The 25,795-nt window shown below is 38.5% G+C and overlaps 2 protein-coding genes across 11 annotated transcripts in view; one reads left to right on the forward strand and one right to left on the reverse strand.

The window, feature by feature from the left end:
• Positions 1-17,815, forward strand: part of LOC117288051 (talin-1-like) — a 97,339-nt gene extending 79,524 nt beyond the window's left edge. For all 7 annotated transcript variants that reach the window (XM_033768736.1, XM_033768734.1, XM_033768735.1 and 4 more), the window contains 11 exons: positions 2,580-2,726; positions 3,266-3,438; positions 3,850-4,033; positions 4,903-5,145; positions 5,479-5,664; positions 6,233-6,337; positions 6,737-6,842; positions 7,676-7,800; positions 13,271-13,396; positions 14,149-14,394; positions 15,056-17,815. In XM_033768736.1, the coding sequence (XP_033624627.1) occupies positions 2,580-2,726; positions 3,266-3,438; positions 3,850-4,033; positions 4,903-5,145; positions 5,479-5,664; positions 6,233-6,337; positions 6,737-6,842; positions 7,676-7,800; positions 13,271-13,396; positions 14,149-14,394; positions 15,056-15,301 (1,887 nt within the window). In that variant the 3' untranslated portion in view covers positions 15,302-17,815. The remainder of the gene's footprint in view (positions 1-2,579; positions 2,727-3,265; positions 3,439-3,849; positions 4,034-4,902; positions 5,146-5,478; positions 5,665-6,232; positions 6,338-6,736; positions 6,843-7,675; positions 7,801-13,270; positions 13,397-14,148; positions 14,395-15,055) is intronic.
• LOC117288053 (methionyl-tRNA formyltransferase, mitochondrial-like) lies at positions 16,944-25,771 on the reverse strand. Of its 4 annotated transcripts, none has more exons than XM_033768745.1 (11): positions 25,672-25,771; positions 24,633-24,842; positions 23,909-23,960; positions 23,553-23,728; positions 23,050-23,172; positions 22,405-22,507; positions 21,949-22,024; positions 21,343-21,431; positions 20,393-20,465; positions 19,948-20,030; positions 16,944-19,141 (listed from the first exon to the last, which is right to left on the reverse strand). In XM_033768745.1, the coding sequence occupies exons 2-11, from the start codon at positions 24,827-24,829 to the stop codon at positions 19,031-19,033; spliced, it is 1,083 nt and encodes a 360-aa protein (XP_033624636.1). In that variant the 5' UTR covers positions 24,830-24,842; positions 25,672-25,771; the 3' UTR covers positions 16,944-19,030. The 4 variants fall into 4 exon arrangements, with proteins under 4 accessions (XP_033624636.1, XP_033624633.1, XP_033624635.1 ...); XM_033768742.1 differs by having other exon boundaries at positions 24,633-24,961; XM_033768744.1 differs by lacking the exon at positions 25,672-25,771 and adding an exon at positions 25,474-25,580.
• Between the last annotated feature and the right edge of the window lie 24 nt (positions 25,772-25,795).

Below are 25,795 nucleotides of genomic sequence, written 5' to 3' on the forward strand. Positions count from 1 at the left end.
ACTGGTATTCGCACCTCATTTACTTTACAGTCTTGAAGTCAAGTAATCAGTGATTTCATTGCAACTCATGACAAATGTCACCCGTCTCATTATTCTCATATACATTACACACTCCTGATCAAGAACACAGTCATAAACATCCCCCCAAAACACGTGCAGTGAAAAATATCAGAATTTCAGCAGGTGCAAATTTCCAACCCTTACTTTCAGAAAGCCCGTCACGATTTTTATATTTCTATGATTAATGAGAAAACCAGTTTTATTTCAGCGCTGAGGTGACGTTTTATGACATATCTGTCTCAGATACATGTTTAGAATGGTTGACGTCGAGGGTGTCCTTCCACGCAAGTAGTAGTTAATTATTAGTATTTCTTTTGATTGTAGGGTCTATGGGCTGATGCAGAGTCTGGGGACGACACATGGATTTGTTTCTATTGTTCCTATTCTTTAGAGACTTTTTGAATTGGTCAAATAAATCTAGCAAATCCAGGAGTGATAATTGGGGTTTGGAACAAAAGGGGTCTTGCTGAAGCAATTGTTGGGATAGCAGGTCTTGAACTTTACTCTTAAAGGGGCACAGCAAATTTCCTCGGGTAAGGGGTACTTCTATAGGGAAATGTAAGTTTGTATTGGAACCTTGCAAAGGGCACCAGAGCAAAAGCACAGGGCACTCCTGCAATTGCTGTGGGTGCCGTGGGTTACTTCGAGGCCTGAGATAGAAAGGTTGATGTTTTGCTCAAACATAGAGTTGAAATCAGCTCCATAAAATGATTGTACTCCAAAATTCAATTCAGTTAATTTTACTCACACATGTTAAAACTTCACCATGAAAACAAGAAATCAAAGGCAGATATTCAGTGGTGTGGATGCATTTTTAGAATTCTAAAATACTATCTCCTCATTAAATGGATTTGTGGGGCAGATTTGACCATGTGAAACCCCTGCATGCATCCTACTATAGCCCTTGTAAGTTAGTTAGATGTTTAGATTTCATATCCTTGTGAGATCCTCTAATTTCTTGAAGTTGGTTGTCCTCTTGATACACTTATTGACTGTGTTGTTATATCTGACTCTTTGTAGCATAGTATCATAGGTGACTTGTATGGATCATTCAGAGCATTGGTTACCACAGCCAGATATCAAAGAGCTGCTTACCACACAACTTTGCTAAGCAGAAACATGGTACCAGCCTAAATATCATGCACTGTTTGCTGACTGGCGCCCCACTCTCTTGCTAAGCGAAAAAAGATATTCAGCAAAGTAGTCAATGTTTTAGAGTTAGTGGGCAGGTGTTGTCTGCTTACAGTTCATTTCCTCAAACTAAACATTTATTTTGTCTTGTTGTCAACTTGTGCTTATTTGGGATATATGCTTAGCGTAGTTGTCAATGTAGCTTTTTGATATTTGCCAGGTGACTATGAGGAGCTAGTACTGAGTCAATGCTATGTACCTTAGCTCTCAATAATAAGCAGTCATATAAGCAGTCATATTTCTTGCTTTCTTGTTGTAAGCATTAGAAGTGAAGTATAGTGGAGGCCTTGAATTTTCATTCTTATATATGCACTTTTCTTGAGTAGAATTCTTAGTAGACAATCAGGAAATATGTGGTATATTTTAAGGATACCAAAGCCATGACACGGCAATAGGGGACTCCTGGGATGCTAGGTGCCAGCAGACTTACAAGGCAAAATCATTTGTTCTTATTAATGTGCTCATGCTCAGACAATTGAAATTTACGTGGAAGTCTGGTGCCACCTAGCATTCAAACGTCTCCCATTGTGACGTTCCAGGCCTCGAATGGAAGAAAGTGGTGTTAGTTTTAGTCTTAAGGCTGAATATCTTGTATACTTATAGATAATATTATAATATTCAGAAAGTAGCTTCATGTATAACTTCTGAATATAACTGCTATAGTCATGACTAGTTTAATGACAACTTTTTATTTTCAGATTTAAACCAATTTTTTATTCCTAATATGCACGAAAGTAGTTCAGAGAATGCATAGTTTGATTAGATGATTAGAGTTTAGACTCATATTGCAATGTAATTCATAGCATTTTGCCAATAATGTCTCATTCATATATGTATAGTTTGCTTGAATTGTATTGACTTTAGTTCTTACCATAGGTTTCACTGCTACTTATCACATATTTATCAAGTGGTTAAACATCTTGCATAATTTTGTCGTAGATTTATAGTTTAAAAGATGGTTCACCGGTGTTTTGCTGTTTTCTGCAAGCAGTTTAGGCATTCTTTCACACACAAAAAAATGATTGAAATTTGGCTTGTTATCCTTGTGTTCAGTATTAAGAAATGAATGAATTTCCTTGATTGAACAGTTCCTTTGTTTCAAAACTTCATTGAACATTTGTGTTTATATAAAATGTTGGTCAGAAACATAAAACACTAGTGAACTTTTTTAAATAGCTACTGTGAATATTTCCTTTCTGCATGCCATGACGTGTTTTGTTTTTTTGCTCCATGTTTTTACTTTCCAATCTCTACACACTTCCCCTCTCTCTCCTTTTCCCTGTTTCTCCTTTCCCCCCGTCTGTCTTCCTCATTCGTTATCCATCTAGGTTGCCCAGAGGATCAAGTCAGCTGTTGACAATCTTGGCAATGCTAGCATAGAGTTGGTTAAGAACGCTGGAACTGTTCAGTGTAACCCGACAGATAACATGGCCAAGAAGGACCTGGTCGATAACGCACGTAACGTCGTTGAAAAGGTACAATTTTACACCAATTCAGCTTCTGCTTTTATGTATAGAAAAATTATAAATAAGGATACATTTTAATTTAGCAACTTAAAATTAATATTTATAAGTTTAGAGGATTTTGGGTTCTTTTTCAAGATATCCACAGATTTACATTAAACTTAAAGGGTTTGAAGATAATGATAGTGGAAAGCTTCCCTTCAAGTATTACTTACTGAGGTTCTGAAGTTTTTGAGAAATAGGTAAAACAAGTCATAAAATAATTTTTGTCTCAAGTGAGACGAAAATTATTTTAGCATGTAAAATCCCCTTAACCAGGTATGGTTAATACGATTTTACATGCTAAAACTGAGACAAAACTAATTTGTTTTGCTCATTTCTCAAAAACTACAGCACCTCAGTAAGTAAAATTTCAAGGGAAGCTTTCTACTATCATAATCTTCAAACTGAGTAAGTTTCATGTAAATCTGTGGACATTGTGTTTTGTGTTAGGAAAAAGTACATAGACCCTTTAAGATTCACCTGAAATATATCTGTGTTTATTTTTGTAGTGTAACTTTGTGATGGCAGCCCTACAAGCTGGTTCTAGTGGTACCCAGGCATGCATCAATGCAGCTAGTACAGTCTCTGGTATCATTGGTGACCTTGATACTACTATTATGTTTGCATCAGCTGGTACCCTCAGTGCAGATACTACCGATGGTGGATCATTTGCTGATCACAGGTACAAGCAGAAAATCAGTTTTTCATTTACCTAGGTTTTTCTAAGCATTTAAAAAGTTTTATTGTTTGATTTTTTTTAAATGTATATTATATAAGTTTGTGTTAAATACAATTGCATTACCATTTTAAAGCAATTGTATTGGTGAAAGTTTAATTTCAAAACTGTTATGAATCCTGATCATTCCACTTGGAATAAAAGTTTTTAATATTTGTATATGTATAATTAGGATTTGTGGCCTATATAAGAAGCCACTTTTATATAAGAAGCCACTACTATCAGTATATGGAGCTGTTGATGTGGGCGGCACTTTTGCCTAAAGACAGTAATGTCACAGCTAAGTTGGAACCACCGGCTGGCATCACCAGCACTTGATTGCCCTTCCATGATTAACCCTTTTCCTCTATTTCTTAGGGAGAGCATCTTAAAGACGGCCAAGGCTCTTGTTGAAGATACTAAGACTCTAGTCACAGGAGCAGCATCCACACAGGAGCAGCTTGCTAATGCTGCACAGTCTGCTGTTGGTACCATTACTAGGCTGGCTGATGTGGTTAAATTAGGAGCTGCCACACTGGGTGGGGATGACCCTGACGGACAGGTAGGCACACACTGTCATAACTTATCTACTCTTCTGTAACTAAGGGTCACGGCACACGAGGCAATAGACCCTTCCCATGAAATATGCTAGTTAGATTCACGCATGCGTACAGACCCTATTGTATGCTAGTTAGATTCACGCATGCGTACAGACCCTATTGTATGCTAGTTAGATTCACGCATGCGTACAGACCCTATTGTATCATAGTTAGATTCACGCATGCGTACAGACCCTATTGTATCATAGTTAGATTCACGCATGCGTACAGACCCTATTGTATGCTAGTTAGATTCACGCATGCGTACAGACCCTATTGTATGCTAGTTAGATTCACGCATGCGTACAGGCCCTATTGATGGGCAAACGCCATAGAGATGTGCACTCAGCAGATGCACAATTGCATCTGCGTCACGCCGCCATTAGCCGCATACATAACAGCGCGATGTTCCTAATTTTGCCAACCAAAATGTTAGTGCGCACCTGCTATAAGCAATTTACATGTTTCATGAGAAGGGTCTATTAACAGGCAACCAGTTCCAGGCAATCTCCAACTAGAAAGCCATTCACATTTGAATGTTCACATATTTTTCTTGGAAATCGTGAGGCATTATTTGAAGAATGACTCATGTGCTACCAAAGTTGTCCAGTAGCATGTACTGCAGTTGGCCGTAAAAGTTTCCCTGGGTGACGTGGCCTTTGCACTTCTCTGACTGTATCCATTCCTTGGTCAAATCATTGCAGAAAGAGTTCGACAGTGACCACTCTTTTTTTGTTTTTTGTTAGACATGTAAATTTTCAATATTTTTCTTTTTAAAGAGTGGACAACAGAGAGTTGAATTAATTAATTACTGACTGATCTTTCTGAATAGGTTCTGTTGATCAACGCAGTGAAGGATGTTGCCTCTGCACTCGGCGATCTCATCTCGGCAACAAAGATGGCTTCCGGTAAAGGGGTCAACGACCCTTCAGTTGGAAACCTTAAGAGTTCAGCCAAGGTCATGGTAACTAACGTGACATCACTTTTAAAGACGGTGAAGACGGTAGAGGATGAAGCACTACGAGGCACCAGGGCCTTGGAGGCTACTATTGACGCAATCACACAAGAAGCCAAGGTACATGACCAAGATTGTTACAGTCTCAGTCACAGTTTTTTCAATTCTCAACTCTTCAAGAAATATATTGACATATTATGAACCTGTGGTAGTCCTAGGTTTGTGTCAGAACTACTATTGACATTTAGTATACAGGAAGTCTGACTTGGATTGTTACTTTGTGATCGATTTTTTAAAACATTTTATCAGAAAGGGCTAAAAGATTGACTTATTTGAGGCAAATTTGAGTCAACTTGTTCTTTGTTCAACCTAAAATGAAGTTTCTATGGTGATATGACCACAATCGTTATATGTTATTAACTAACCCAACACTAACTATTTGATTTGTTTCAGATTCTTGACAATCCCTCACTCGGCGACCGTCGAGCAACACCAGAGCAGCTCATCCGTAGTACAAAGGCTGTTACCTTGGCAACTGCTAAGGCGGTTGGGGCTGGCAACTCAGGAAAGCAGGATGACGTTACGGCTGCGGCTAACTTGGCCAGACAGGCTTTGTTTGCTATGATCGACTGTTGCCGGGTAGGTCTCCAGGAATGAGAAAGTTCAGACTTTTCAAAGTCTGCCTGTTAAACAAAAAAAGGCTGTATTCTTCTCCTAGTGGTTGGCGGGCTGTTCAATCTACTTCTCTCTCACTGAGGATGCTGATCCAAAAACTCCTTGGAATCTATAAAGGCTCGGTCACACAGGCCCCAATAACGAGTACAAAAACGAGAACGATACAAATGCACCCCCTTGATTGGTTGAATAAGCATGGGTGTATTCTGTGTGGAGCAATTCAACCAATCGAGGGCGTGCATTTTGATCGTTCTCGTTTCTGTTCTCGCGATTGGGGCCTGTGTGACTGGGCCTTTACTCCAGTGGTTATCAAAATAGAAGTGCCATCATTTCAATATACCTCCTAAAACCTGGTTTCAAGTTTCAGACTTTTTCATCAGAAGTGACTGTCATCCCTGTGCACCCTCTTATGTTCAGTGGAATATTTTTATGAAAACAGATATTGGTTCCTGGACCAAAGTAAAATCTGTTGTTATTGATTACTTATTAATTGATTTATTGAATAATTCTGAATTTGTTTGTTTGTGTTTAGGGAGCTGCAAGTGCGGCAGAATCTGCGGAACTGAGAGACAGAACTCTGAACTCTGGAAAGCAGTGTGCTGACTCCTACAGATCCATGTTGGAACAAGTCCATGTTGTAAGACACGTCAAATCATGATAATATCAGCAATAATGACAAACTTTAGAGACCATTCTTTTCTGTCTAATCATCACAAGAGACACACACATGGCTAATATTGTTGCTATTTGTACTCTATTTTGTCAGTAAAAATGTCTTAAAAACAACATGGAACAGAAGTTTTACTGATATAAATGGTGTGACAATATGGGAAACATTGGAAAATGTCTATTTTGGACAGGTGATTCACGATGACCTCTTTCTTTGCATGAAAGTAGGTCAATTCTTGCTTTCTTTTGCGGCTGCTATGGGCATTTTGGTACAAGACGGTACTGTCACATTACAAAACCCTATAGTAAAAAAAAGTAAGAAAATTTTTCTTGAGCTAATCTGATTTATTTTCAATTCCTTAAACAGAACATCCAACGTCCGACAGTGGAAGGCAAGCAGCGATTGGGTCAACACTCCAAGAGAGTCGCTCAGACCGTTGGAGAACTCGTTCAAGCAGCTGAAGCCTTAAAAGGTAAAACTCAAAGCCAAGATAAAAACTCACTTAACTTTGTAGATTGTGAGGAAGTTCACGCAACAACCCCGAGTGTTACTTGCGTTTCCAAATATTATTTCTTGTTCAATGTACTGAAAGAGAGGCAAAATATTTTTGAAATTTTGAGTAACTGTTAATTTTTGTTTTGATGAATGGAATGGAAACATTTCCACTTATCACTGTTTGTTATCATGGTTATTACCCTTCCAGTGATTATAGGGGTATGTTTCTGAATTTGGAATAAAAAAGTTGGTCAGTTAAAAGTTCCTTAGAATTGCACAAAGAAGGTTCCTAAAATTTTGCACAGTTTGTCTAAATGGTGGTGTAGGCCACGACTAAATTAATCAACTATGACTGTGAGCTGCAGCTGCAATATGGAACTTTAACTCAAAAAGCCACAGTTTAACCAAGAGCAACTAAAGGTTGACTATTTTGACTTGAACCCAGGCTGGTCGACCATTGGTTGACTACTGTGGTCGACCATTTGGAACCAGCCTAAGGACCATGGTTTCTTCCGTAGTCTTGATAGCCTACTCCATGCTAACATGTGTAAAGCATAGAAGGGAACCAGTGACACTACATGTGTATAGCGAAAAGGCGAAAGGCAATGGAGTGTTGAATACCGTGGTACCGATGGTTTGACTAAAGTCTTCCAAACAAGTCGTTTGAGTGAGTGCATCACTGCGCATGTACGTTGCTAGTCAGTGGTCAATAATGGGTTGACTGAACGTGCGCACTCAAACTCACTATAATTTCAGAAGAGAATTTTGTTTATGGATCCTTACCTTTGACCTTTGGTTTGACCTTTGCAGGAAGTGATTGGGTGGATCCTGAAGATCCCAATGTGATTGCAGAGAATGAGCTGTTGAGCGCTGCCAATGCCATTGAAGCTGCTGCTAAGAAGTTGGCTCAACTTCAACCTAGAGGCAGAGCAAGGGTAAGTAACTAGGAGATGGTAGAAGATGGTTAGGGATAGGGATAGAGGGAAGCACCTTAAAGGGGACTGGCGTCAAGATCAAGTAACTAGTCCCGAAGAAGATAAGCCTTTTGTGTAGATTTGAATACAGTCTTGTACAATGACTTGCTTACTCTCAAGTTATCGCTTACATTTGAATTCCTTAGACTATAGAGACGGTTGCTGGCTTTTCACCACCAAAAATGCAGATATTACTTTTGCATAAAACATGTAGAAATAATGTATTTTCTTCCTCTTTATTTATGCTCTTGTTATGTGAGTATGTAATGTTTCATTCCATTGTTTATTTGAATACATGTGTGAAGTTTCCATGGAGAAATCCATATCAATTGTTTTGAATTTTGTTACATGTTGAACGATAGAATAGGGTTAGATTTTTTAGTTTTGTTGTTGAAGTTGTGAATTTTATGAATTTTTTATTTTCACTGTGTAGTAAGATTAACATGGAATATTTTACTCAAAATGGTCACAACCACATTTCTAAGATGCTTATTATTAAGCTTAGAGTTCTTATTATCAGTATTAGTGGCTTTGGGCAACACAATGGCCCAATTTGACATAGCTGCTTATAAGCACAAGAATGTAGCTAAGCACAAAATGTATCTGCTTACTATAGGTAACCAGCCCAAGTACCATTCAGCATACCTTCTGCTACTGGTTTCCAGGACACTTTTGCTCAGCAGATAACTGTTAAGCAAATTGTTGTTTAGCAGCTGTATGAAATTAGGCTCAGATTTGGGAAATGCATGGCTAAGGCTGTGACCGAATCGGTGGCTACAGCTATGGCTACAGCTGGATTGCCGTCATCATGTGTTGAATACAGGACGTCTTTAGCAATGCCCATAGCAACAGCAGTAGCTGCAGCCACCAATTTTAGATCTGACCCTTATAAGAACTAGAGGGCGCACCGGCCTATATTTGCGGCCCGGCATGCACGTATGCGGCCATTTTCTAAGTTGACAAAACAGCATCGCACAGCGTGTGTTTGTGTGGCCATTTTGTAAGTTGACAAAACAGCATCGCGTAGTGTTTAATAAACACAAACTCCAACGTGTACTTCATATTCAACACGCGTGCAGAATGGCGTGCGTGTCTCCTTGCGGTCCCACTGCAGTTGTGCAAGCAGCATCACTAGTGCGCCCTCTAGTTCTTATATAAAACTCTATGATCTGACCTTAGATCCCATTGATCCCCATGGATTGACCTCACTCACGACCCTTCATTGTTACATATCATTACTATATTATTGTCTGATTGGCTGATACTTATTATAACCTGTTATGATTGGCTGATGATTCAACAGCGTGATAGCAAGGGTGTCTGGCGCCGAGTATGGGGTGGAAAAGACCTGGCTAATCTAGTATGTAATCTCAGCAACCATGTAGACTTGCGCTCAAGGCTTGTTCTGCACTTATATCTGCATGCATTCCAAACCTGCATCATGAGTAAAATATTATAGGAAATAAGGTGCTTTTAAATTTTATTTGAATATTTACAGAGACCTTGGCACTCTGGTCCAATCAATCACTTCTTGTCCAAGCAATATTCTCCTGACGACGATCAGAGCATTCTGATTGAACTTTTGAATTGTCAATCACCAATTCTTTTCAAAACCAACACTACTTAAAAGAAATTTACAAATGGTGCTCCCGCAAACCTCACCTATTTATACTCCCACTACATGTATGCAAATTTTCAAATCCTTTTTAAAGCAACACAGACACTGAAAAATTTAGATTTTGGACTTAGATTGGTATTCCCAATATGAATTATCATACCCAGCAAACTCGGGGCATACAGGAGATGGAATTTTAAGAATTAAGGGGAGATACAAAACTAGCTCATTCTTGAAGCTACATGTACATGTCAAGAACGGCCAGTGAAGATTTTTAGCACCATTAGAAATTTGAGCCTTGATGGATAAGATGCATGGCATGCTTAAAGTCCAGTTTACAGATAGTTCTGAGACTGGAAACATGATGCCCGAACGTAGAAAAACACAGTGTATGTTGTCACTAAGTCATCAGTGACTAGTCGCTAAAGATGCTGGCGATCATTAGCGTTGGACGGTTATCATCAAGTAAACCCGCATTGACCCGCCTCAATCCCAATTGCACAAAGGAGTAAAAAAAAAAAAAAAACCCTGAAGCCCTGACTGCTTTATAAAGATCAGATAGATGTGTAGGGTTGAAAACAATATGGCTGCCATACATCTACAACCCTTTGCACTGCATGCATATATCAATATCACCTTATCACAGGCACCTGACTATTGCACTCTAGCCTCGGTTTTACTGTATAGAAGAAACACATTACAACTGCTCAGTATTGAATTCAAGTTAAGGAACGGATTGTTGCATCTTGGTTGATGGAGAAATGCTTCTTAATGAATGACAGCTAACCCATTGAATATTACAATGCAAGTGGATATCACATCTACAGCTCAGTACTTGATTTGTGGCGTGTCATGGCCGAGCGGTTAAGACCAATGGATTCAAGCTCTGGTGTTTCACCGGTAGAGTGTGGAGTCGAAACCCGGTCGGACACTTGCTGCGTAAAATTGGGGAGGTAGTGCTTTCTGCTCTACCAGCCAGGCTACGGATTGATGATACCCAAGCCTACATCCATATGGACTGTAAAAGGGGTAACCCTGTTTCAGCCCTAGGAGTAGGTGGCAACGGCCTCTGGAAAAAAATAGTTGTAGCCCACACCTTGAAGTGGCCTTCAGGCCTTGTGTGTCTGCCGACTTGCATAATAATAAAAAATAATAAAAATCTAAAAATATATTAGTGAGACTGGTCAATGATCTTTTATTGCATATCAGACCATGTCTCAATTGAAGACATTGGCTGCAGCTATGAGCAGGTCACTGCAAAGGCAATTTCCTCAACATTGCTTCTGCAGCAAACGGCATGCTCAAGTCAGATGGTCTTTCAGCTCATCATAACTGTGATGTGCTTACAAACCTTTTGATATCAATCAGAATGGCAATGGTGGCAATTTTCCTCTGAAAGGGGCACTTCTATGAGAACAATTTCAATTTGTATTGGAACTTTGCAAAGGGCACCACAGCAAAAGCACATAGCACCACGGTATTTGGAGACTGATAATAACTCCATATTTAATTGTGGACTAATTGACAAGATTGGTGCAGGTTTACCTGGCTCCACGCTGACCAACCAATCACCTAACCTTCCACGCACCATGGCATGTTAACTCAGCACCCAAACATGGATTACCTTAATTGGTCCACACCAACTAACCAATAGAACCACTCAGTATATGTTAGCTCAACAACCAAACATGGACTAACTGGGTCCAAACCAACCAACCAAACACCCACCCTCCCATGCACCCAGCATATGTTATAGTCAATACCATTTTGATCTAGTAGTGGTTACCAACTGGAGCCTATCTGGATGATGACCCCATACAGACGCCATTGATTCATGTGACATTCTGCATGATATGTTTGTATTTGGGTTGATTGTGAAGACACAGTTGCTCAACCCAGTTCAGACATAGCCTGTGGCATCTTGCCAAGACTTTGCTTCTTCAATCCCTTCTTGAAGACACCAGAAACTCGTCCAAAGATGAGCAGTATCCGAACTTCTGGCTTCTGGTTTTTCCTAAGCTTTACTGACTGCCAAGCAGACACCTCTAATTCAGTTAGGTCAGGTTGGTGTAGTGGTGTCTTGCCTCGCCTTCCACCTCTGGGACCTGGTTCCAAGTCCCACTGGAAGCACTGTGTGCATTGGGTTTTCAGTGGAATAATTATCTGGGGTTTACCGCCCACATCTACAACTGAAATTTCTTCATTGTCTTCTCTTCTCATTTGGCTTTAATAAGAGCGCTAAATCTTTTTACCAGATCCAGAATTCCATTCCTTTATTGTAAGTTATTCACAGAAGTTGAAATCTATTTAATGTCCAAACATAGGGTCATATTTTGGGAAGTACAGGTACTCCAAAAATGAAAGACCATAAAAACTTTGTGAGAATCACTGCAGCTGTTGATAGTATAAACTATTTTGAGAAAGGATTTTCTTCAAAGAAATCTGGTTTGGATAATTTCCCCCTGAAAAACATCTGAATTTGAGAAACGATTCATGTATGAATCATTTCTCTGATGTCTAAAAGTCGGTGTCCATGCGAGAATGCTGCAGCCAGAGAAACGGTTGGTACCCACTGCCACCTCGCTACGTGGACTGATTCCATGTGAAAGTACTTGAATGATAGATTGTTGTTTTTTTTTTCAGCAAGTAGAAAACTGTATTCACCTAAAAATGCTGTACCTTATGAAACCAATCTATGACCCAAGCTTTAAAATATTTCTTCTATAATAAATTGAAGTTAGATTTGTGTATGAATTAGCCTTTAAGAGGTGGGGGAAGGGATCTGTATGATTAAAAACATCAAATTGACTTTGGAGTGTAATTTTATTTTACAGCTGCATTGTGTTGACATGTGATTCATTTTTAAAAATGTATGTTTTTAAGTGCATTTAAAATTGTGTAAACATTTTTATTTCTCTCATTTTGAACTACTATGTATTTGTACAATTTCATTTGTGTTTGACGAGGGGTCGATTTCACAAAGAGTTAGGACTAGTCCTAACTTAGGACTAATCTTAGGAGACATGAAAAACGTATGGCTAGTCCTAAGTTAGGACGAGTAACTTGTCCTAACTCAAGATAAGACTAGTCTTAACTCTTTGTGAAATCCACCCGAGGTCCCAAAACATGGTGCTACTTACAATGTATCACAGCATTCCTTGCGTACAGAGCTCTGTTAAGTTCCTGATTCTAAGGGTTGTAAAAAAAACCCGCAGAATTCAGCGGTAAGCCGCACTACATACATACATACAACTCAGGACCCTCTTTAGCTAAACTCATATCTCAATGGCTTTTTGTTGTTATTGTTTAATTTGCTAGGAGAGAATTGGGCCATTCACAATAGACCGATCCATTAAGCTCCGCCCCTTTCCGTATTGAACAATCACAAACCATTGCGCCACCAAAAATTTTACAACATAAAGTCCGACATGCTTGGCGCGCACGGCAGAGTTGTGCAGAATGGCATTGGAGAGGCTCACAAGTAATGAGCATAAAAAGTTAATTGGTAAAGAGCACCGGAGAGCTGTTGGTACTATAAAACATTGTTAGAATTTACCCCCTTTGAACTATTGTAGTTTGAGGTGTAGCTGCAGCAGCCAGTTTGGACGTGGCCATAGTTTGTTGGATTAAGTATTTATTTACTTATCAATAAAAGACAATATAGTTCATAATCGGCAAAGGCCTAGTGACAATTATTCAGATTTTATCAATGCCTGCCTTTAAACGTTTCTCAGTTTGAGTTTTATTATCTTTTTAGAAGGAATATTATTAACTGTAACATTTCTTTTCCTCTGATTCTTTTTTAAATTTCTACAGCAAGCAGATGAAAGTCTTAACTTTGAGGAGCAGATCTTAGAAGCAGCTAAGGCTATCGCTAATGCCACCAGTGCCCTCGTCAAGGCTGCCTCGGCTGCTCAGAGGGAGTTGGTTGATCAAGGAATGGTAGGATGACTCTTTGGAATCGAGGGCCAATTCTTTCCCCAATTTTCCCCTTTTACTCTTTGTTTTTTCTTTTATAAAGATGATTTTTGATTTTGTGATATGTTTTTGAGTTGTCCATTGTCAGGCACTGTTATGGACTCAGGAAAGTGTTAATTTGCGTAAATTCTGTTCTGAATTCAAGGTTTATTTAGATTTGGGGTTGAACAAAGAAAATTTAACAACTTAGCTATTTAGATTAAAATATATTGTTTAAGTTTCTTTCTTAAGACTCTTCAAATTTTACAGTTTGGCGGATGCAGTTAATAGGTGGTTGCAAATTTAGAGGTACTTGTTATTCCCCGAAATGAAACTGGTTTAGTAATCAGAATATAATTTACAGTACCTTTATGTTTATGTTTACGTTGGTAATTAAGTGAGGACGTAGTTCAGGGGAGGGTAAGACAAAAGTGTAAAAGTGGAAACCCTATTCAAGCAAGACAGATGAATCTTAGAAGGAGGAATACATCTCTTATTTTTGTTGTACGTTTGGTGAGGTATACATCCCAACCTTAAAGAAAGCATTTTCTTTTGTTTGTTTTGTTCCGTTTTGCTTTTTTTGTTTTGCTTCTTGATTGGAAGCAGCGCTCACAAATGGCATGGATGAGGTTCGGAAAAGTGGTATGTATAGTTTCGTGTCCATCGTCAATAAAGTAGAAAGTAAACCACCAAGCTCAACAGCCTCTAAATCCTTTTGACATTTTGTTGTCTGACAGGTTGTAGCCAATCCGGCTCCATACAGCGAAGACGGCCAATGGTCTATGGGCCTCATCTCAGCTGCTCGTAAGGTAGCAGCGGCGACGCAGGGTCTGTGTGAGGCAGCCAATGCAGTCGTCCAAGGACACGCTTCTCAAGAGAGATTGATTTCTTCTGCTAAGCAAGTTGCAAGCTCTACAGCTCAGTTATTGGTAGCCTGTAAAGTGAAGGCTAGTATATTCAGTGAGCCAATGAGAAGGCTACAGGTGGGTGCTGCTTGAGTTATTTCTTACATACTTTCTTCTAGAGTTCATTGTGGTTTCAATCGTAACAAGCCAGGCATCATACTCTCATCAAGTCTAGCCAGTACAAGAGTGAAATCGTTATAATTTTCTTTACTACTAAGATTAAAGGTGAATGCAGCTTTCATTTCATATCAGGAACACTAGGTGGTAGCATACAGGTACCTTTCAATGTCTTGCAGTTCTGAGCACAAAAAAATAGCTAATGTCCCAACGTTTTGAAGCTACATGTAGCAGAGTCTTTCTTGAAGGCTAAAGCGTGCAGATATTTCTAAGAACAATGTATCTACCTGGGCCCAATTTCATGGCTCTGCTTACCATAAGCAAAAAATGCTTATGGACGCAGGGAACTCTGCGCTTACATCCAGCATATTTGTTTACAAGTAAGCAGGGAATTTTGGCTTGTGCGCTGCGAACTTCACGTTTTGTATAGGCATTCTGCACTTACACAGCTAGTGCAGAAATTCACCGCTTGAGAATGGTAATCGTAAGCGCAGAATTTGGTGGGAAGCGGAGCCATTAAATTGGACCCTGGTAAGTCTGCTGCCAAAAAGTATTCCCAGAAGTTGATGTTTTCATATTAACCAATCAGTTGTTTATGACGTTGTCCTTCTATTAATTGCAGGCTGCTGGTAATGCCGTCAAGCGTGCATCAGACAGCTTGGTGGCAGCAGCCCAGTCAGCAGCAGACAAGGAAGAAGAAGCTACCGGCGTCGACCTCAGTCACAAGATGGTTGGAAACATCGCCATCGAGATTGAAGCACAAGCAGCCATCTTGAAGAAGGAGAAAGAACTTGAAGATGCTCGCAAGAAATTGGAACGAATCCGACAAGCTAAATATGCAAACAGGCCCCCTGAGGACTCTGACTAAATTCATCTCGGTTTGGGGGAAGAAGGTTTTAATAGCTACCCTCAGAATCATTCAAACGCTTCACGCTAACATTTCTCTTGCTTACCACTAAAGGCAATAGGCAGAATTCTTGGGGTTTTCTTTTCTCACTGAGAAGAGTAATCATAAAGATCTACTTGTATTTAATGATATTATTGTGAAACTGAATCTCTTACAACTGTTTTCTTACAACTCAAACTTGTTCACATCATACGTTAATCTTAATCACTGCACCCACTAAGCCAGAGGATGTAAAGGTGGGTGTGGCCAGCCAATCAAAAGATGCAGATATGATCACGCTTTCCATTGCAGTTTGTGTTTTATTTATGCAAAGCTCAGCTAAATCTTTTAACAACTCGAGAATGGAACCTCTCTTGGATTGCGTCAAGTTTCTTCTAAGAGGTTTATATCACGTCCACTTTCTCAGCTGTTGACTGTCTCAATTGTTTCTAAGGATGCATCTTCTAACTTTTTCTGTGGTGCTATATATTTATGGTCAATGGTCAAAGAACTTGATGCCAACATGTAAATAGATAAAGCATTTCTTTGTGTGTTTTAACTAATCATCGAGTTGAGTTTACTCAGATACGTAGTTATGTATATACAGTTTAAACATAGAGTATTTTTGTTGGTGAAAACATATTTTATTCATAGATGCTGGTTTGAATCCGATATTTTTGTTGTTATCCGACTGTAGAGTATTTGCAAGATTTTTTCTCAAGAAAGTGTGGGTTTATAGATGACTAGGCAATGTTTCTTTCATTAAAATCGTTGTACAGAAAAACAAGAAGTGAATCAATTGAAATGATTGGCCTATAGGATTCCCTCTTCCAATGGCTGCAGTATTACCTTGTTATCCCGATGAAATATAGTCAACTCTCGTTATAAAGAGCAGGTTGTAAAGAGGTTCTGCTTATAGAGAACATTCTTAAGTCCAGAATCTCATTTCTACTTTGTGTTTCGATGTTTTGCTGACTTCTTATAACAACGTTCTTGTTTATAAAAGAGCTAATTTAGAGTTGACTGTACTTTATTTACACCTTGACTTGTTTCTTTGAATCTCTTCGAAAGAGATTATCCTCTTTTCTCCTTTTCAAAGAACAAAATAATTTAAAACTATGATGAGTGGAAATGATTGGTGACAGCTAATCAATATGAAGTGACAAAATCATTTTTTGTAAAGGATTCAGAGTATTTTGAAATGACAAAAAAGCAGAAAGGAAAGGAAAAAAGTGCGAGAAGGTAGGGAAATGAGCTAGAAGTATAAGACATCTGTGGTTACCAATCCTTAAAATCAGAAGATTTCTTGTTTAGGAGGGGAGTGTTATGGTGATTCAAATATTAAATGGGTAATGGTAATTGCACATGCAACTTTGTGATAACAAGAAGAGGACTGGCAACTGTCGGGTTTTTTCTACGACACAAAAAGAAAAGCATATAAAGACAAGGAAATCATCTGATTATTTAAAAAGTTGCTCGCCTGCACGGCGCATCTTAAGTTGCGTTTTTTTTCTTGCTACGTTGTTTGCATTACATTTTTCTTAGTCTGGTTCCAAAAAGGCATAATGACAATCGTAGTGTAGTTGGCTACCACATCAGTGGTGCCAGTTTTATTATAAATAGATTTTTTTCAAGTTGACTTTCTCGGTTCATATTCATGTAGCTATCATGCTTTAGTAAATATATGCATTATTTTCAATAAGCCACTACCCTATAGGGAGTTGTGGATAAGTCTACCATTGACAATTTAAAAATATTTTAATCTGATGATTTTTATTTAAAAAAGAGAACAATAAGCTTCCAAATGATGAGGATCTTCCTCTAGCTTTTGCAGCGACGTTGCTATTTAATCACTAAAAACATTAAAAGTTATATTTTTTCTATAAGTGTAACCAAAAAAATTAAGAAATAATTAAAAAATCATTTTCTAAAAATTTGGAATATGCTGGTTAAAAGCTCACAGCTCATTTTTTAAGTCGGTGTAGATTTGAGTGCCTCTTTTTCTGAACAAAACAAAAACTACCGCAATTGCTCTTCATCGCACTTTCAGGAAGTTTTATATTCTCTGCCTACGATAAAATTTGCAGCACAATGAAATTGTAAATGAATTTTTAATTAATTGTTAGTCTAACGCACTAATTAATTATCACCAGTTTGAAGGTAAAAAACAAGTTTATAACCGTATATTTGCATAAGCAGTAACTGTAAATCAAATCAAAATGTCTGGTCATCCCTTGTAAATGAACCTGTATTTTGTTATTCCAACTTAAAGTATTTATACAGCATAGATAAAAACCTCATATATTTGGTTGTTTTTTTGCCGAGTTAACTTTTATTGTAAATATACTGCATGGATGAATGAGGTCATTGCTGTTATTAACCATTTGATAGTTACAGATAACATTACAGCAGTGCTTGTGATTGAAAGGTCAGAGGTTAAGATCTGATAATTTGCTACCAGAGAAGAGTTTCATCAGACAAGCTTTCCTCTTATAACATAAACAAATTAGTACAAAATAATTTTCGGCCTGGCGTTTCTACCCTTTATGTTAAAAAAAATAACAAAACTGCGACCATTAACAATAGCTGCACCGAATGAATTGTTTAGATGGCAAAATGTTTGTTTAGAGATATATATATATTATCTGTTTGTGTGGCTTTGGCTGCTGACTTATACAGTGGTAATCTGGCCACAGCCAAAGCCGATTCAGACATGGTCTCATCATATTATTAGCGTAAATTATCTAGAATATCTCAGAGGTCCATCTTCTCTAACCAGCATGATACAACGAAAGAAACTACTAATACAACAATGCGTAGATTTATTGTTTAATGTATTGACGATTAAAAGCAAGATTATCACTTATTAAATACCTTGCCATGTAGCAACTGCATCTTTTGATATCATGTACTCCTAACCAACTAAGGTTTGAAATGATGATTAATAAAAAAACAAAGCTTTTTCAGGAAGAGGTAAGTCTCAATGTCGTTGATTATTTGTTAGCTTCCATTTAAATCATTGCACAGCACACATAAGTGGGAACAAGGGTGGTTAGAACAAGCAGGACTAACCTACTTGTACACATGGTGTAGGCTCTGATAGCCTTTCCAGGCTATTTAACCACAATTTGTTTAACTTTTCCCAAGGGCTAACAAAAATCAGAGAGGACTCAGAGTAGAAAAAATATCATGCCTGTTCGAATTTGTATTAATGAAAAACATAGTAGCTTCTCCTTAAAAAAATTATGGTGAGCTGAATCTTTTGCAATTTCAGAATATATATATTTTTTTAATTTTAAAATGAATTTGTCGTCCAAACCATCCCTTCCCAACAGCGGTTTAAAGACATTCTAGGTCATCATCTTAACCAAAATGTATGCACAGCACTGGTGAAAAGTCGGGCCAACTGTTACAAATGTTACACCATCCATTTATAATTTGTTTTTTACTCTTTCACTGATGTGTTATAAGCACTATACTTTCCAGAGTTCTGTGAAAACAGTCCACAGGCGAACCCATGACCTTTGCATTGCTAAAGCAGATGTCTTACCACTAGAGTTCTGAGCTAGCCAAATTGCTAGAGGCAGTTTAAATTCTTAGCAGTGGATACTGCATTGATTTGATACAGAGTTACATAGACATCGTTGTAACAGTCAAAAACAAATTATATTCTTTATCCCTGATGCAAAAATTAACATCTTTTAAATCCCTTTATACAAAACACTGTCTGCCTATATTTTTCCCTGACAAGAAACCATTGTAGAAATCTTTTGCTGTCATCTTCTTCCTAAATGTAACTTCACCAAAGCTCACCCAACCATCCTGGAAAGAATCCAAATAAAAAACCTTTAAAACTGAAGCTCAATAATTATCAAGATTATATTTTGTACATGTGTTTGAGATAATTCTGTCCCAAACCAATGCTCTCCTTATTCTCAATACTTTCTGCGTTTCTTTGTAAATGGATCGGTTTATGTTGAAAATGTTCACTTGTTACTCCTCCAAACCCATTTTGTATTTCTACTGAGAGCCTTGTGTTGTCTTTCATTATCAACCAACAAACTCAACAATGAAAGCACAATTGGACTGTTATTAGATTGGTACAAATGGCCCCATACGTTGCCTTGATTGCAATCATGTGCTGTTCCAATGGGAGACTTTCTGGGACGATAGAGGGCAGCAGACTTACCGGGTAAATCCATTGTTCTCAGAATTATGCGCATGTTCAGAACTACGTAAACAATGGAAATTTACCCGGTATGTCTGCTGCCACCTAGCGTTGGAAAGTCTCCCATTGCCTAATCCAATGGCATCCCTACCATTGATGTGGCCGGCTGGCTCATCACCCCATACACAACCCTCCTACCACCAAACACAAACAGCTAGGCTGTAGCTGGCTGGCTCGTCATCGATACAAACAGCTATGCATATAACCTTTAAGGATTACACAACCAAAGGTTTCAAATCGCAAACTGAAAAGTACATGTATGTGTGTGATTGTTTAGTAGCGGGCTTTGTGCATTGGCTGTATGCAAGGCGAGCTGACAATGGTGGGCACAACCCAACTTTGCAGTCAAGTTTGGGATGAAACGAGTGGATGGATTTAGGATAGAATGTACATGACTTACCTTGCATTTGACACACAACTGTTGAGTGGGTTTGTGGTAGTACAATTCACCTAGTAATGCACCCTCCATGTTGATTTCCAAATCTGTGTAAAGTCAAAAGTATAATATTTTCATTCATTTTAAAGAGCTTGTAAGACATTTATTGGTTATCTTCAAGCAAGCTTGAATCGATATGTGATTCTGATAGTCTCATTGTTTGTGGGTGTATATTTTTTGTAGTTTTCAAATCTGAAACAAATCCATTTTGAGGTGTTACAAACTTAAATGTGTTTTGATTGTGAAGAAACGCCATAAAACCTGTCATGTTGTTCATTGTCAGATGTAAACATGTGAGAAAAAAAGTCATCATTATTTCCTTTTTTGGTCTCTTCCTTTAGACATGCAAAATGCAAAATGCACATAAATTCTTGAGTAATTAAGGTCAACTTGTGAACTTGACACTCACCAGCCGTGACCTTGGGGTCATTCATTTGATTCAATCTGACCTGGTTACCATTCCACGATGTCTCCAGCGGAAACTGAAAAAGACAATTGACAAAAATACGTCCTGAACAAAACAGTTCACCAGTTTTATAGATCCGCCACATATACTGACAATTCCCAGCACACAACATGTTACAAAGGGGTCACATATTAAAAAAATGTCATGTGAAGTATGCATTACTTGAGACATGACTTTGCTAAGCAAAGTAGAAACTGTAAGCACAATTATTGTATCTTGCCACAAGATTTACCAAGTCATTCTCTCAACCACCTGCAATAACTAATTAAGGTTTGCTGTGACACCATGTAAAAATCTCTTTTGTGAGTAGTGGTGGCTCTGAGAAGAGCTGGTTTGTTCTGCTTAAAGGCAGTGGACACTATTGGTAATTACTCAAAATAATTATTAGCACAAACCTTTCTTGATGACGAGTAACGGGGAGAGGTTGATAGTACAAAACGTTGTGAGAAACGGCTCACTCTGAAGTGCCGTTGTTTTGGAGAAAGAAGTAATTTTCATCGAATTTGATTTTGGGACCTCAAATTTAGAACTTGAGCTCACGAAATCAAGCATCTGAAAGCGCAAAACTCCATGTGACAAGGGTGTTTTTTTTCTTTCATTATTATCTCCAAACTTTGATGACCGATTGAGCTCAAATTTTCACAGATTTGTTATTTTACGCATATGTTGAGATACAGCAAGTGAGAAGACAATTACCAATAGTGTCCACTGCCTTTAATGTTTCGGTCAGTGTGCTCTGACCGTCTTCTTTCTCACAAACGAGATTTCTTACATGGTGTCACCGCAAACCTTACTTACTTTAGTACTTTTCCACCATGCTTATCCTCAAGTCTCATCTCCCAGCAAAAATTGATTGATGGATAAATAAGTCAAGAAAAGATTGTTGTGCTTACGTCTTGTCCAATTGCTCTGTACAGTCGATCAATTTCATCACACATCTTACTCCAACTAACAATGGCCATTTTAGGAACGATTTTTCCACCTACAGTAAATGATAAAATGCTGATCCATAAACAAAATATGAAAACCATACAAAACAAAAACGCCCACTTATTTACATTTAACTTGCACAGTTTAATGATAATGATGGGAGCTTTCCTTAAAATATTACTTGCTGTGGTGCTGAAGTGTTCGAAAAGTGAGTAAAACAATTTCCCAAAAATATTTTTTGTCTCATCCAGACGACCTGTGGTTAATCATAGCAATTGACGTGTGGTGGCAGAGTGGTCTAGTGCATCAGACTCTGGTGGCACGGTCATCGGAATAAGGGTTTGAATCCCTGTTATGACAGTTGTATCATTGAGCAAGACAATTCACTATACTTCTCTTCACCAAGGAATAAATGGCTTCCAGTTAGGGCAGAGACTGTTCTGTGGAGCTCCAGGAGTGTCACTGAGTGGTGGATTTAAGCGCTATACAAACAACCGCTATTGTTGCAATCATTTTTTTAATATTCTCGTATAAATTGTTGTCAAATTATTTCAAGTAACATAACTTACAGAGGGTGACTCCTTCTTCACTTTGAGCTTTTCCATTTGCATGGAATGTTGGCAGGTCCTTCAGAAAGCGAACAATCTAGAAGTAGAAAGCAATACAGACAATGAAGTGTTTGTAAACAAACTACTGCGTCATACAGATTCAAAGTCACCAATGAAATCCTCCAAATATCATTTATGCTTAATTGAAGGATTAAGAATGACTGAGGGTGGTTTGCCCAAATCACAATTTCTTATTGCTGTTTCAGACACTCTTGACCAAGTTCAAGTTGGAGGATTGAGGCCACCTGCAGGCAAAAATGGCACAGGGGGCGAGGGAGTAACGACAACCCACACAGGCTACTTACAACCTAACCCTATCACCCCCATCCACCAGCGGCTACAGGCAGTTCGATTCCATGTAACATAACTTACAGAGAGTGACCGCATCGCTTTAGTACATGTTGATTAATTTCTCACCATGTCTGCTCCTTGACTTGCTAAAGTTTCTTGTAAGGATTCTGTTGTGCATCTATGAGGAATCTCAATACTCTCTTGAAGAAGAATGGGTCCAACATCAAACCTGGCAAAAGAAAGTCAATCATTTTTGATACATCAAATTTTACTTTAACACACCTCTTGCTTTTTCTGTATTCTGGTTGGCTGAAACACGGTCACGTGGGATGAACTAAAATAATCTAGTGATCATGCGCGCGTTTGCGGGAACTAGTTCCTGAAAGGGCACTAGTCTTTGAAAATAGTGCCCGGTTACAGCGCCCTCTCTTGACTTGAACCGTGAACAGCAACTACAAAACTTCCTTTCTTTTCCAGATTTCTGTTCTTATTTCACATTTAAGCATTCACTCGCTAATACTGTTCCTGTGTACAGTTTAGAGATATATATATTCACATTTAAGACCGAGCTATATATAAAACACATATTGACTGGCATAATTTGGTAACTATGTATATGTCTATTCCCTACCTCTTCTCGTCACTCAAAGTCCCTAGGGGGATAGATGTACACTAGTTACCTCATTGCCAGTCAATATGTGTATACTATTACTCCTTTCCTCATCCGTATCTCCATTCTTTATGAACCCAAATTGTTGAATGATTTCTTACCTCTTGGGCCTAAGACCCATGATAGAAACACCTGTTGTTTTATCCCCTCCTAGTATGGCAGAAGTGATTGGGGATGCGCCCCTCCAGCGTGGCAAGAGACTAGGGTGGACATTGGCTATTCCACTGACATTGCAAAAAGGAAATAGTCATAAATAGGAAATAATATTCATGACTACACATCACTTGAGTCAGTCAAATATGTGTATTTCCAGGTTCTGAAGTGAACTCTGCAATTAGATGGTGCATGCTCACAAAGGCAGTGAAAATGCCTAGCTCATCACTGCTCGTTTGGTAGAAGTATAGAGAAACCCCTCCTCCAATTATATTATCATCCCTGCATCCTCGCAAATGAAAATTTCTAGCTTCGTATATTATTAGTTGTGTAGCGCACTTGTATAACGCTGTGGTCACTGGTTCAAGAGTCCTGATTTTTCTTTTAAAAAAATGTCTGCCCTTGCTCAACTGGCTCCCTTTGTTTTTTATAAAGAGACATACTCACTCACTATGGAAAACTTTCTATGAGGTGTCCAGGTACTAGATGACCAAATGATGACAAAACACCAATGTCATAACCTTTGACCTCCGGTGTAATTGGCCAAGGGAAGTGCGTTAGGTCGTTGTCATGACAATATTGCCAAATAGGGGAGATAATACGTGTTTTGCCTTTTCTTTTGATGTACTAAAGAAATAAAAGTACAAAGAAAGAAAATCAGTTACACATGGTTTTTGGGCAGCTCTCCACGGCTTGATATACGGTAAAAGCTCCTTCACTTTTTAGAAAATCTTGTTTGAAAATATATACTCAATTTCAGAAACTCTCTTTGTAAAGTAATGATATCCAAACAGCTTGAATGCATACCTTTGTCTCTGGACAAACAACGTGTAATTTCTCAATAAGTTTCCCTTCTGTCCTGTAAAGGAAAAACAAAATATTGAGGTTAATAAAATTGGATTAAAATGATTGTGCATTCATGTCAAAGTTGTGCGGTTCATTACCTGGACCTAGATGACTGATTCTGACTGGAGTCAAGCTAGTTGATGGCTCTGATTCTGCCCTAGCTTTTGGACAGGGAATTGGGTCTCAATTGTTTGTAACTTTGACTCAGTGGTGTCTTGGGACTCGTTGTTTGTGACTTTGAGATATTTATCACTTGGGGCTTAATGTTTTCAACTTGGGGCTCCATGTTTGTGACTTTGGCTGTACATGGAACTATGAACTCTAACCCCATGCTCCAACCTATCTACTTCATGAGCATGCGTCAAGGGCCAATTTCAACTTCCAGGAAGTTAGGGGGGGGGGGAGGCAAAAACCACCATGCTGTACCGGTCTTGACAAGAGATTTGTTTGCTACGAACCCAAATACAAGGTATGTCTGTGACTTCTAGGATGGTGATTGGGGGGATAGTACTTTCATTCGGTATCAGTTTTGACAAGGTTGTTTGTTTGATTGTGTCTTCCAGGCAGTGATTGGGGGGGGGGGGGTTAAAACCACCATGCAGTTCCGGTCTTGACACAAGGTTGTTTGCTAGAAACCTAAATTCAATGATGAATGATTGAATGAATGAATTCTCTGAGCTTTTACCTGCACTTGTGAAGAGCCTTGAGACTTGCAATTGAAAAGTTGTCCGATCCAAAGAACATCACCCTCCAAGGTGGACCATCCCTTTTAACAATAGTGGAATCACCAGCATCATGGTGATTTAAGCGTGTTGAATCAATAAGTCTTGGGATGCCATAATATATTTTAGGGGTGTGTGCTTCAAGCATCTTTGTTCCCATTGCTGATTTACATCTGGCACAAATTTGTAAAGAAGAGAACAGTCTCAAAATGGGGTTAACCACAAGAGGGAACTGTTTCCTTAGGGTCATCTTGTAAGATCGAGTTGGTCAGTCCACTTTACAACAGGCAATCTGTTAAAACCAAAAAAGGGTGGTTTATTAAATATTTACTACAAATATAAGTGCTGAAGTAATGCACTACACAGCACAACTTAAAACTTATTCTATATATTTTGAATGTTGTTGCATGGAGCAGGGAGGTCCAATCACTTTGAATTGTCGTTGTGACTTTGTTGGTTGATAAAAAGATGGCTGCATATCCTTATTGAGCTAGATCATAGATGCAACAATGGCCGTAACACCTCTGAATACATTTTTATCATATGTTAAATATTGTTGTAATTATTATTAATAATAATATAGATAGGGCCAGTATTATTAGTATTATTTTCATTTGTTCAGTGAGACTAGCTAGCATGCTGTAAGTGTCCAATGACTAGCCCAGGTTGGACTCCGTTACTGACGTCCTACCAGGGCTATCCAATGACGTGTCTTTGCCACTAGTTATAAACTGCAGCGCTATAAATCCCCCTATAAAGGCTATAGTTTACTATGAATATGATGAATAATCATGAACAACTAACTGCCTATTATTTAGATAGTGTAGACTGTAGATAGTAAAATTCCACAAATTCCACCAATCCATTCAGTGGCAATCCAGTTGTGTTATTTGTTACGTTGATCGTGACGTAACTCCTCCCCTCTCCTCCCCAGGTGGAACAATACAAAGCCAGACAAGGCTAACAACTTTACCTGGAATTCTGTATCCTCATTCAACTTACCTCTGACCTCTGAAGAACTAACTAGAGCTGACACAAAAAGACTGATAAAACTGCTTCAAAGAAGTTGTCACTCAGCATTCTTTCTAACACATGCACTGTATTTGGCAAAGGGCGCCCTCTTTTA

The sequence above is a fragment of the Asterias rubens genome, chromosome 3, assembly GCF_902459465.1.
Source record: "Asterias rubens chromosome 3, eAstRub1.3, whole genome shotgun sequence".
Taxonomy (NCBI): domain Eukaryota; kingdom Metazoa; phylum Echinodermata; class Asteroidea; order Forcipulatida; family Asteriidae; genus Asterias; species Asterias rubens.

Excerpts from the sequence above, each read along its gene's own strand:
- LOC117288053 (XM_033768742.1), bottom strand. The coding sequence starts at position 24,919 with ATGACCCTAAGGAAACAGTTCCCTCTTGTGGTTAACCCCATTTTGAGA. Across the intron at positions 23,729-23,908 it reads TTGTTTGTCCAGAGACAAAG|TACATCAAAAGAAAAGGCAA; the intron begins GTATGCATTCAA and ends TTATTTCTTTAG. Across the intron at positions 20,031-20,392 it reads TGACCCCAAGGTCACGGCTG|ATTTGGAAATCAACATGGAG; the intron begins GTGAGTGTCAAG and ends GACTTTACACAG.